Source organism: Mastigoproctus giganteus, chromosome 4 (genome assembly GCF_048544385.1).
Source record: "Mastigoproctus giganteus isolate SK-2022 chromosome 4, ASM4854438v1, whole genome shotgun sequence".
In the NCBI taxonomy this organism is placed as follows: Eukaryota; Metazoa; Arthropoda; class Arachnida; order Uropygi; family Thelyphonidae; genus Mastigoproctus; species Mastigoproctus giganteus.
Genome location: NC_143578.1, coordinates 228,288,777 through 228,301,856, shown reverse-complemented (window position 1 = coordinate 228,301,856; position 13,080 = coordinate 228,288,777). Strand labels below are relative to the sequence as shown.

Here is a 13,080-nt window from a genome sequence, read left to right as displayed (position 1 = left end):
TATCATCATTTCATCTTTCTCCTATTTATCGTTTTATGATCATTTCATATTTCTCCTCTAATCATCGTTTCATCTTTCTCCTTGTATCGCCTTTTTATCGTTTCATCTTTTGTTATTATTGTTATTTTGTTTTCTAGGAGCATTAGCAACTAAGGCCATATTGCTCCGGGAGATATGCGGTGGTCATTCCCTGACCTTTCCGCATCCTCCGTATTTGGTGGTCACGGGCTCGAACCCCGGTCTAATCAAGAAGCGTGTGCTACGCACTGCTGCTCCTCCCCACCTGGCTACGGAAGCGCCATTTCATCTTTTCATCCTTTTCATATTTTTTTGGCCCGCTCTTTTTTCTTATCCCTCTGCTGTTTCGTTTCTTTTCTATTCTGTCACTCCTTTTATAGTACACTGGCTTTGTCTTTCTGCTTCTGTCTCGATCCGTGTCTGATACCCCTTTTATTTCTTCCTTCCTGCCGTTATATTCTCTCCTCACTGATTCTATCTGTCTCTCTGATGGTTAAATTACTAAAATAGTACTGGCTTCTCACGAGTTATTTTCTCGCATCGTTTCGCTGCAAAACTTCTGAGTGCTGCTATTTTTAACCCTTCATCTTAAACTTCCCTTCATTACAAAGCCGTTGTATTTCAAGGGAAGGAAGAAACCTGTTTTTTTTTTTATTTCTTTCCTTTGCCTGACCTGCAGGCATAACTGCAGTCTGGAATGGTATTAATACCCAAATGACTCCCACTTCTAATGGCCTGTTTGGGGCGATTATTTTGCAATTTCTGCTCTCCCGCGCGTCGATCGATCCCTTGTCAAAGCCCCTTTGTGTGACTTTTTCGAGTCCAAAGGCAGCTTTCATTTGTGCCCAAGAAAGATTGATTTTTCAATTCCGTCCTTTTTTTCTCTCTCTTTCTCTCCCCTACATCTTTGCTGCAAGCTCAATAGAACCCGGATGAAGGAATGACGTTAGATCTAAGGACAATATTCTTCCCTGATCCACCACAAAAGACGTTGAACAAGAAAAAAAAAAACAAAAAAACACCGCAACACTTGCTCTATTAATAGTATCCCTTGGAAGCCCTTTTAGTATATCCCTTCATGTTTATCTATTGATTAACTAATCGATTTCTTCCCCCCAAAATGCAACAGCTCCCTACGCTATTACATAAACAGCTTCTGAAAACAAGCAATAGATGTCGCCACCGTGTCTTTGTCGGATTCAGCAAGTGGAATAATTACATTCTTATCTCTGCAGTCCACTATCCTATGAACGTTTGAGTAAAGTGACTTTATCTTTCTCTCTTTATTGCGTTCACACCCAGGACCACTAACAATAGGATTAGCATCAACTCTTGGAGCTTATTAAACGTCTCCGTACTAAGAAGAGTTGAATTTTCTCACGAAAACAAAGGAAAGAAGTTACCTTGGACACATTTTAAGTAGCAGTGAGTCTTTTACTAGCAAAGCGTTTGTGCGTGTGCCCATTTGAACAAAAGCCTTTCTCCTGCGTGCCATCGAACTAATAAAAGATACAATACAAGTTTCTCCTTTCGGTGTTAAAGTGTAGTTTGTGGTTCTCTTTTTTTTTTTTTTTTCACTACTTATCAATCCTTTCGGGTTTCTATCTGCAGACTTTTCTTCGTTCTCCATCTATCTATCGACACTGCCCTACCAGAAAATAAAAGGCTCCCCCCCCCCCCGAAAAGTAGATTCTCATGTTTTCTTATTTGAAATGTTGCCATTCGTTGTAACTTATCCATTCTTTCTTTCTTTCTCTTGTAGTGTCCCGTGCCTTGTCAGCCATTCACTTCAAAACTACCGAAGATGGGTCAACCTGATCTTGACTTCATTGCTCCCGAGATCCAAGTCAGTTCCACCTGCACACCTCTTAGCGACATGTTCTCTCTAGGACTGGTTGTGTGCGCCATCTATAATGGCGGCCACTCTTTACTAGAATCAAATCTTAGTAATGGACTCTATTGCAAGCAGTTAGAAATGGTACGTACATCCTAACTCTATCAACGGTCTTAATCTGGGATTTCTTAAATTTTACTATGCCTTAAAACCATCTGGAACTGATATGATTGTTAGTATAGTGTAGAGCGACATCTTGTGAGTAAATTAGGCACCTATATGGCTCTAAGATAAAAATAGAGCTATTAAAAATGGCGCACTATAATCAATGAACAAGATGGCAACATTTTCTTATTAAATAGATAAATATTTTTATCTCGAGATTATTAATTTTCGCAGTATTCATTTACTGCGAAAATTAAATTGAATAATAGCGAAAATTTCAAGCAAATAAATGTTTATGCTTGTACATCGTTCACTGAAAACAATACGTAAATTCCTTTTCAAGGCGGTCATCAATGGGCCCTCTTCCTTTTGGTAAAAATTACTCTACGCTGTTTCAGGCCACATAATAAAAGTAAGGAACAAAACTTCCATCTTTTTTTATCACACTTTTACAGAGTTAGTCAATTTCAGGAGCGTTTGCGTGAAATAGCTTAATGCGTCAGCTCGTGCATATAATGTCAGTTTCTCTCCGCACGAGAATCTCCATTGTTGCGTAACAGTAAAGGTCTGTATCGTAACTTGGCGTTTAACGTTGTTCCCTTTCATATCACGCGCCGCTTGCACGTGATTTGATACATACATCAACGCACGTGCCCATATACGCGCGTAAATATATAAAAATGGCGGAGAAAACGCTCTGTTTAAAGCTGTCCTTATCATCCAGATTTGTCTATAGACACGATGAGTGTGTCATCCACGATATTTTCTCCTCTTTTTTCCTTTTGGCACATCAAACCGCCTCTTTCGATCCTCATGGCTAAAGGGCATAGTCATTACAGAACTTTCTGCTGCTCCTACTTCCCCATATCCCATCCTTCACCGCGAGGCGTAAGAGATAAGCTCTAACTCGGATTGCTCTTCCCTAGCTAGAGAACAACCTGAATGATCTGCTTGAAAAGGTGCCACACCATCTTCAGGAGCCACTACAGAGTCTACTGCAAACCGATCCCCGGAGGCGACCCAACGCACAGAACTTTTCCATGGTAAGTAACTCTTCTTTGGTAGTTTGATAGTATTACTGGTTACAGTGGAGAAGGGGAGAAAGAAATTTAGTGCGGGATCCCACGCAGAAATAAAACGGCTCCGGGGCGAACCGCCCGTATTTACTAGTCGAATGTTGACGTGCTCCTCACCTTCAGAAAAATAAATTGTCCCTCAAACTCTTTACTAGGCGACAATCTACAGATTCAAGCGAATCAAAGGTTTAAAGCGCATTTCCTCTTTTTGTGTTCATTTCATTACTAGTTTGTAACGAACTTTGATTTTTGATAAGTGCCACCAGATGTCGCTAGATGTCAGTTGTCTTGAAAAACGAAGTTTAAAAGTTCATTATAACTTTTTGATGTGAAAACATCTTTGGCAGCACCTACTAAATTTTTCGGACTGAAGTAAAACCGATTGGTAACGAAAATGCGAGACGGAAAAAGACGCGTCTTCCTAGATGACGCTAACTCAGTCACTAACGTTGATTCGGTAGAGTAACTATGAGTTCTTTTATGGCAGTCGACCTCGGTGACAACCAAAACTTCCTTTTGACTACGTTAAAAAATCCTGCTTAATGTAATGCCAGACTGAGCAACTCGTTGTGGGGAGAAGCGAAGCACTCAGTATTCAAACAGCATCTTCCTTTTGAAAAGAGAAGTACAGTACTGATTATTTGAAGTAGTACAGCAATGTAAGTCGGGTTTTTCAGATTTAATTATAAGAAATATTATTCATAAAGCTAAATAATAATTTCTGTATAAAACTTTTCATTTGATAACGATTTTTAAAATTTTGCTAATGATTTGAAAGATTTTTAGAGTTTGGTAATGATTTGAATGATTCTTAAGAGTTTGGTAATGATTTTAAAATTTTTGGTAAATTTCAAAGATTTTTAAGAGTTTGGTAATGGTTTTAAAAATTTTGGTAATGATTTGAATGATAGATTTTTAGAGTTTGGTAATGATTTGAATGATTCTTAAGAGTCTGGTAATGATTTGAAAGGTTTTTAAAAATTTTAGTAATTTTAAAATTTTTGGTCAAAGATTTTTAAGAGGTTGGGAATGATTTGAAAGATTTTTAAAGAGTGGTAATGGTTTTAAAAATTTTGGTAAATTTCAAAGATTTTTAAGAGTTTGGGAATGGTTTGAAAAATTTTTAGTTTGGTAATGATGTGAAATATTTTTTTAATAGTTTAGTAATGATGTGAAATATTTTTTTAATAGTTTGGTAATGATGTGAAATATTTTTTTAATAGTTTAGTAATGATGCGAAATATTTTTTTAATAGTTTAGTAATGATGCGAAATATTTTTTAATAGTTTAGTAATGATTTGAAAGATTTTTTAAATTTTGGTAATGATTTGAAAGATTTTTTAAATTTTGGTAATGATTTGAAAGATTTTTTAGAGTTTGGTAATGATTTGAATGATAGATTTTTAGAGTTTGGTAATGATTTGAATGATAGATTTTTAGAGTTTGGTAATGATTTGAATGATAGATTTTTAGAGTTTGGTAATGATTTGAATGATTCTTAAGAGTCTGGTAATGATTTGAATCTATTAAGAGTCTGGTAATGATTTGAATCTATTAAGAGTCTGGTAATGATTTGAAAGGTTTTTAAAAATTTTAGTAATTTTAAAATTTTTGGTCAAAAATTTTTAAGAGGTTGGGAATGATTTGAATGATTTTTAAAGAGTGGTAATGGTTTTAAAAATTTTGGTAAATTTCAAAGATTTTTAAGAGTTTGGGAATGGTTTGAAAGATTTTTAGTTTGGTAATGATGCGAAATAATTTTTTAAGAGTTTAGTAATGATGCGAAATATTTTTTAAGAGTTTGGTAATGATTTGAAAGATTTTTTAGATTTTGGTAATGATTTGAAAGATTTTTTAGATTTTGGTAATGATTTGAAAGATATTTTAGATTTTGGTAATGATTTGAAAGATATTTTAGATTTTGGTAATGATTTGAAAGATGGCAATTAATTGAAAATTCAATTTCCAAAAAGCAGTTTTCAATATTTCCATCTTTAGATTATAAAGAAAACGGTGGTTTGTTTTAAAAATATATATTTTTTCCAGATTAAATACTTCATGGAACCCGCTGTTCACGCACTGCAGTATCTCGATGTCATACAGATGAAAGATTCCACTCATAAATCACAGTTTTATCACAACCTGCAAGGAACCTTGCCATGCATTCCAAGGGTGAGTTTGAGTTTCCAAAACATTACATCGGAGAGGTATGTGGATGTGTACATTGTCTGATTAATTTATTTAATTCACTACCTTACTGATGGACGTAAATTATTTAATTGCATCTATAATTAGGTAAACAACGAGAATCTTTCGAAAAATCTTGCGAAAGAGCCTGTTCTACGGCTGTTTAAGAATTCCTTTTAAAAACTACCCCAGCTACAACACTTCATAGCTTCGGATTCAATCTTCTCCCTAGCGCACGCCTCTTACTCTCACAATGTTTCCCGTTTACAAAACTGCTCCAATCTCTCATCCATGCCTCTTATCCTTTTCCGCTTTCTTTACTCCGAACGTCTTAAGAAATTGCGGGAAACGCTGCAATAGATTTCTTTCGCCGGCGCTTCAAAAAAACGTGAATGTTCTCCAGTTAAATGCAGACAGGAAGATTGGTGAAGAAGAAAGTGTTTGCTAACTCCGCGGAGATTACCGTTTCGTAGTGGGGGTGGGAGAGTGATGCACCACTGTTCCTCTCTCTTGATCCATTATGCATCTGCGTATTTCTTCTGTATCGCTCCCTCCCCTCAATTACTTTCTCCATTTAAATACAGCAATTTTGCTTCTGTAAATGTGGATGGCGTGATTGCCAGTTCGTAGTCTAGAATTAAAGTGCGTTTAATGGAGGTCAACAGAAAATTCAATTTCACATTTCCTTTAAGTTGTTTGTTTGCATCTTAAGACAGGTTCTTCTTTCTTTGCAGAAACTGTGGTACCAGCATGTGTTGCCGTCCGTAAAAACGGAACTACAATCTCCTGAGGTGCTTGCCGCTGCCCTTCAACCTCTTCTGTTCATGATCGACGAAAGCACCACCGAGGAATATCAGACGCAAATCCTACCTGTCTTCCGTAGCATATTTAGCATGCCCAAATCCGTACAGGTAAGAGCATTTAGTGACCTTGAGTGATGGGTCAAATGAAATAGCTAACCGTTTAAGCCAAATTCAAATTCTTATTTGATTTATCATAATATGTAAAAATACCGATTTTAAGTTACTTTTAGTTAAACAAAAGATATTTAACCTCATTTGTATGTGGCTATGTATGTATGTAGGTATATGTGCTTTGGTTCAGCTCTTTCATCGCTGTATGACTTAGCTTGGCTACATTTTTTATAATTTCATAATTAATATAATTTATATTTTTTTTTATTCTAAAAATTAAAATATATATTTTTAAGTTACCCCAACCTTTGATTTTAGTAAACACATTTTCACAAATACTCCTGTACCAAAACGACAAAAAGAAAAGCGCGAAATATAATTTGTTTATCGCAGTGAGACGTTTAAAATGTAAAAAAATATAATTTAATAGAAAACAAAGTTTATTTTTAAACTTTTTATGTTTTCTATTGAATGCAACCTCGTACATTTATTTATTAATCGAGAAGAACAGACGTAGAAGGGATAAATGAAAAAGAGGAAAAATTGGTTCTGTGTTTAGAGTTGGATAGCGAATGGATACTAACTGGTCGTAGCACGTGTTCAGGCTGGTTTGGGAGAGAGTGGCGGAATTACCGATGCCAACTCAGAAGATCCCGTGGAAATGTATCTATAGAAAAGGCATGCAACAGAAACTGAACGTCTGAAACAGAAGGTGGAGAGACTTCGTAAGAGAGACGGATCATCGATGGATTTCCAGTCAGTGGAAGAAGGCTGTTATATACAACAGAAAAAGAATTAGTTTGAAAACAGAACCTCGGGGAAGGCCAGCATTACTGGTGAAGTCAGAAGACCGAGAACCGTCTACCGTCTTGCTGTCAGAGAGAGAGAGATGGATACCCAACTGCACAGAGAAGGAAATGCAATAAGATGGCATCTTCTTTAAGAGACCTTTATGCCATCAAAAGCCTTAGAAATTTCAAAGGCAACTGTTTGAGTTTCACCAAACGTTTTGATTGGATTTGTCCAATGACGAGACGTTAGCCCATGCATCACTAGTGGATTGACAGTGACAGACTCCATTGTTGTTTGTTGTTGGGTTTTAGGACCATCGGCAACTAAGGCCTTGTTGCTTCGTGTATTCTGATGTCGATTTTCTGTTTTCTGGACAAAAAACCCGTTTCCGGAAGAAAAAAACCATGCTACCCTCGCCCTGAGACTGACTAACTCAGGCACGTTGTGAAAAAGGCCCATAAAAATAACCCCCTTCATCGATGGGATTCGAAACCAAGTATTTTCAACCCGGTGTGGGGAGGGCCGCGATCCGACAAACTGTGCTTCCCACGAGGGCAGACTCCATTGAGGAGTCTGCCCTCGTGGGAAGACTCCATTGTGGCGATCATTAATCAGGTGGAATGTTTTGAGATATTTTAAGCGCTGACGGTTGATGTATTTCTCCGATACTTTGGAAACAAATGGACAATTTTCAAGAGGGCCGAGAGCTTTCTTGGCATTAAGATTATTCAGACTTCTCCTAATATCCTGTCGGAAGACCACGTAATTCTTCGATACAAGAATCAGAAGTAGGATGCTAATAATTCAGTTTTATCTTTAGCTGAGGATGTAATGGACCATCAGGTCATAACAACGGTACAAGTATAGCTGAATACAAGTTGCGGCCAGTAGTTTTGGTCAGAGACTGTCTTCACGGGTAGAACAGTTGGTATAATCACTGCCTTCTCCATACCATGTAGAAAAGGTCCAGAATCGAATCCTGTCAATGACAGAAGGAACTTTATGGACCTCTTTCCCTCCGTAGCTAAGGTAGTCTTGAGGATGGCAAGGTTTTGTCCAGCAAGGTTTTGTCCAGAGAGCACGTACAATTTATGAACATAAATTTTTAAGAATTAATTTCGTGATGTTTTTTTGATTGCCGTGATCGTCTAGTTGTTAGGACATTACTTTGTAACTGCAACAACCCCGATTCGAACCCAGATCGCGGAAGATTATTTTACTGCTACGTAATTTTTAATCAATATCTTACTGGTTGAATTCAGGCGAATTCAACCAGAAAGGCGGGAGAAAAGGGAAAAAAAACAGAGAGAGAGAGAGAGAGAGAGAGAGAGAGAGAGCAGTTTCCTTCTTTTGACAACAAGCAACCTCCAGGCGTCTTTATGAAATAATCTGCAATGATTTTCGCTCACGCTGGACATTGTAAACTGAGCACCCTGTTCAGTTGCAGCTCGTAATTAATGGATACTTTGCCTCTGGCACACCACTCTGATTCTCTCTCTCTCCTCCCTGATTGGGATGTGTTTACAGTGCCATTAACGCGTGCCATCAATGAACTAAAGGTAGCAATGACTCCGATAAGATATCGTTGCCCTGATTTACTCCTTTCTAAAGGCAAGAGAATGTTAATTCCGCACATTCTCTGCAGGTTTGTTATTCACGGCGCTCCAATTACGTCCTGCTGGTAGGTTAGCGGGCGAGCCTTGCGTTGCAGGCGTCAATTAGCTTGTAGTCCAGTTATCTCGCATCCGTCCCGGACTGAGTAATAAAAAGGAACGCTACAACTCTGGTAAATGTTAATACTGACACTGAAAAACTTCTAAAATGCATTCTTTGTTGATAGCGATGTATTTATATTATATTATTTGAGATCGTGGTTTTATTTGAAATTTATTCAATCCTTGGGTCTTTTAGGCAACTGTTACCCTCCTAGAGAATCTGGACATCATTATGAAGAAGACCCCAAAGAGTGACATCAAGGCGGACGTTCTCCCAATGTTGTACAGCGCGTTTGAGTCCACCACCCCTCAGATTCAAGTAATTCTTTGTCCGTCATTTGTATTTTAATCTCTAATGGTAATGATGGTTGGCTGATTTCGATCTTTTATGTTCTTTAGCGTTCATATTGAAGGCAACTTGAACATTATTTTCTTTCTTAGTGTGCCGCTCTGCAGGCGGTGACCCAAATATCGGACCACCTAGAGGAGAATGCGGTGAGGAAGATGGTTTTGCCCAGGACAAAACACGTCTTCGAGAATGACTCGGGAGTTAAGGTAAGAATTATTAACGTTTTAGTAAAACGTTGCCAATCCATGTTGGCAGACTGAAACACAGACGGCAAATCGTTAAGTTATATTGTAAACGTGTAAGGGCCTAAGGGAGAACCTTGTGGGATGCCTTTTGATATAGGAAGTGAAGCTGCATTATGATTTTTAATTTAATTTAATTTATTATGATTTTACTTGGCATGTACGTATCACATCTATAGAAGCATTTCTTCACTGGGCGCCTTGGCTCACGAGAAAATGCCATACACTTCCGCTGGGTATCGTATGCCCATTGGTACGATATTCTGTTTGGTATTTATAGTGAAGAGAGAATAAGTAACCCAATTTGTTTAATTAAGGTAAAGTTCAGTTAGTTAACATAAATTAAATGAAACGGAATTCAGTTAGTTTTCTTTATTTTAATGCTTAACTATTTGCATTTGTAGAAATTTCAGAAGGAAATGGGTCAGAATGAGGTGTTGTTTTTTTTATTAACCCTTTGGAGTAAAATCCATTCAATTTTTTACCTAACCCGATGCAACCATAAATAACCTTAACCTTAGGTAACCTAACCTTATCATATTTATATCTTGAGTAATGTCAATTAATGATTAATACTTTCTCTCTCTCCTCTCTGTTCCAGTATATCTCACCCCTCCTCTCTCTCTGCTTGTTTCCCTCTTTCTTTTCTTCTCTCTCTATCACTCTCTCTCCTCTCTTTCTTTTTTCTGTTCCCCTTTGTGTCTCCACCCGTTTTCTTCTTTCCAACTCCTGTTTCTCTCTCTCTCTCTCTCTCTCTCTCTCTCTCTCTCTCTCTCTCTCTCTGCTTCTCTCTAGCCATGTGTCTTCCTCTCTTTTGTTTTTTCTGTCTCTCTCTGTTGGTCTTCCTTTTTTTCGCTCTCTCCTTCCCTTTTTTGCCTGTTACTCTTTCTGTCTCTCTCTCACTCTTTTCTTTCTATCTATCTTGTCCACTTTCCATCTTTCTATCCATCTTGTCCACTTCCCATCTTTCTATTTATCTTGTCTACTTTCCATCTTTCTCTGCTTTTCTCTTTCCTTCTCTCCTTTACTTTTTCCATATTTCTCTCAATTCCCCTTTTCAGCTCCCTCGCTTTCTAAGCCTGTCTTTCTGTCAGTTTTTCTGTTTCTCTCTCTTTCTGCCCCTCTTCTATTACGTCTCTCTCCCTACTTCCCTGCACTAAGTCTCTCTCTCTCTCTCTCTCTCTCTCCTTCGCTTTACCTTTTCCTATCTCTTTCTCTGTTGTCCATCGTTTGTTTCGCTCTCTCCTTTCCTTCTTTTTTTTCCTGTTACTATTTCTGTTTCTCTCTCTTTTCTTCCTATCTCTCGTCTTCTTCCAATCTTTCTCTCCTTCCTCTTCCCATCATTCTCCCTTTACAGCTTTCTCTCTTTCTATGCTGTCACTGTCAGTCTTTCCTTTTCGGTCTCTCTCTCTCCATACCCCTCTCTGGCACTAGGTCTCGCTTTTTACATTTTTCTTTTCTTTTCTAGCTCTCCCTCCCTCTGGGTTTTCCTTTACCTCTCCTACCCTTCGTCTTCTTTTTTTCTGTTATTCTGTCTGTTTTTCTCCGTCTCACTTTCTCCCTCATTTTTGTGTCTCTCTTTCTTCTTGTCTTGCTCTTCCCTTCCTTTCTTCTTTCCACCTCTCTCTCTCTTGTCTTATAATGTTCCTAACATGACCAGGAAGATCTCCTTTTTAGGTACAGGCAATTGCACTCACGTGCGTCGAGAAAATAATCGACAAGCTGGAGAAGACGAATATCTTAGACGAAGTATTGCCAATGCTGGGAAAAGCCAAACTGCAGGATCCGGCCATTCTTATGCCGGTTGTAAGTAAGTGACGTCACACACCACGTGACTTCATAATTTTCATTTCTTGTTTTTTATTTTACTACTAAAAACATAATTTTCGTTTAAATTTTTGAATTTTTTAAATTGATTTCTTTTTATTAAAGACACTTTCCAACAAATAGAACGTAAAATTATAATGTAAACAAATTCTTGTTTCTAATCGGCTTAAACTCTTAAAATGAGTGATATTTTAATAGAAATTTGGTAAAAATAAAGTAAGTATCATAAATATCAGTGTGTGTGTGACCTTTCTTTACTAGATCAAGAACATTTCCGAGTGTGGCTTAGACCCAAGTTAATTACTTGTGTTTAAAGGCGAAATCGCTAACATCCATAAAGACGGTGAATTGGGTGCTCTTGAATTTTTCAGCAATTTCGAAGCGGATAGAAGAAATAAAAGTTCGCTTGTAAAGTGTAAACTTCCTTCAAAGTAATTAAGATAATTAGGTGAGCTTAGAAAAGTGCGCATTAGTAATTTAAAAGTTTTCTAACCGCTTAAATAAACGAGGCCCATATTTAATTAGGGAATATGGAAGTTGCCAGAATAAATGTCACTGTTTGCTTCTGTATTAGCAAAGAACAACTTTATGAAGTATTCTCTTTAATTGCATTTTAAAAAATTTATGTGACATTTTAAGTGCTATAGTCAAAGATTACAGTTCTTGGATTTATCTATTCCTGAGTATTATTTTGCCAGATATAACTGTTCTTATCCGATATCAATTTCCTCTTCAAACTTCTGGCTCCGTTCACGAGATGGCGCTATCGTCCATTCGTCTTTCTGGCAATCACATAAAATTTTTAAAAACGATATTCTTCCACTTCAGTAATAATTTAAAATGTTATAAAGCTGAATATTTCGGTGCATAAATTCAGAGTGGCGAAAAATAAGTTTAAAAATAAACCTCGTTAAGTATCCCATGAACTGTACCAGTTGCATTCTCTCCTACTTCTCCCAGAATAATTTAAAACCGATTTTCCAATCCATTTTTCAGATTGCAATCCTTCTCTTTATACTCTATCCCGTTGCCCTGGCAACCGTAGTCATAAAGATGTGTCTCTCGCATCCGATCATAATCGTTACCCGGTTGGAGATTACAGAATCGAAGTCATTTAGGACTCTTTTGGGAGCTATTCTTCCGGAAAGCGATAAAGGCTCGAATCTTTGTAATTATTTTTAACTTGCAGGATCGATATCGAGCCCACAGTAGCCGAGAAATGTGGCTATTAAGGAATATCTGTTGTGTTTTCGACTGTTCTGGTCACACTAACTGGAAAGCTTCTTTATTGGCTCTTGGAATTTATTCTTCTTCAATATAATCACCTTCCTATACCGTGTTTTTCCAGAGATGAAAGTGTGCGCTTGCGCAGAACATTAGAGAGGCTCGTTATCCTGTGATTCTTCCTTACATTATTATGTGAGCGGACTATATCCCCACATAAGTCAAGAACCTCGCTGTACTTGCATCCATCTACAAGATTTACCCATCTAGCTTTGAAGTAATCTGTATCCAGAGAAGTCTGGGTGTGGAGCCCATGTGTTTGGACTGACATTCAGATTCTGAATCGATTATGGAAGCTAGAGATTTATCAACATCATTTGAACCTTGAATGATATGATTGCGACTTGGGGCGTTGTTGAGTTTGGGGACCAGTTGGAGCCGGATTTTATCTGTATTTCCGAATATGACTGCAGTTTTCATCTACGCGGCTCTCATCATTCTTCTATCCCAAACATTTATTGGAAATATTAATAATGTGACTTTTTATTTTTCATGAAATGAATTATTGCCACACGCTGTGTGTTTAAAGACATTTGTAGTTTTCGCGATATATATTTGGCAATATTGGCATTACAGCCACTACTCTTCGTTAAATCACGGTGTATACGTGGCATGAACTATTGAAAAGTAAATGGCTAAATGGATGTGGTGAACATCGGCCTGGTTAACCGATTGGA

General features: G+C 37.5%; 1 protein-coding gene across 1 annotated transcript in view; it reads left to right on the top strand.

Annotated features, from left to right (window-relative positions):
- Nucleotides 1-13,080, top strand: part of LOC150087461 (SCY1-like protein 2) — a 412,155-nt gene that overhangs the window by 383,821 nt on the left and 15,254 nt on the right. The window contains exons 6-12 of the mRNA XM_090372082.1: nucleotides 1,781-1,996; nucleotides 2,944-3,060; nucleotides 5,140-5,265; nucleotides 6,015-6,191; nucleotides 8,898-9,020; nucleotides 9,143-9,256; nucleotides 10,970-11,102. Of these exons, the coding sequence (XP_090228208.1) occupies nucleotides 1,781-1,996; nucleotides 2,944-3,060; nucleotides 5,140-5,265; nucleotides 6,015-6,191; nucleotides 8,898-9,020; nucleotides 9,143-9,256; nucleotides 10,970-11,102 (1,006 nt within the window). The remainder of the gene's footprint in view (nucleotides 1-1,780; nucleotides 1,997-2,943; nucleotides 3,061-5,139; nucleotides 5,266-6,014; nucleotides 6,192-8,897; nucleotides 9,021-9,142; nucleotides 9,257-10,969; nucleotides 11,103-13,080) is intronic.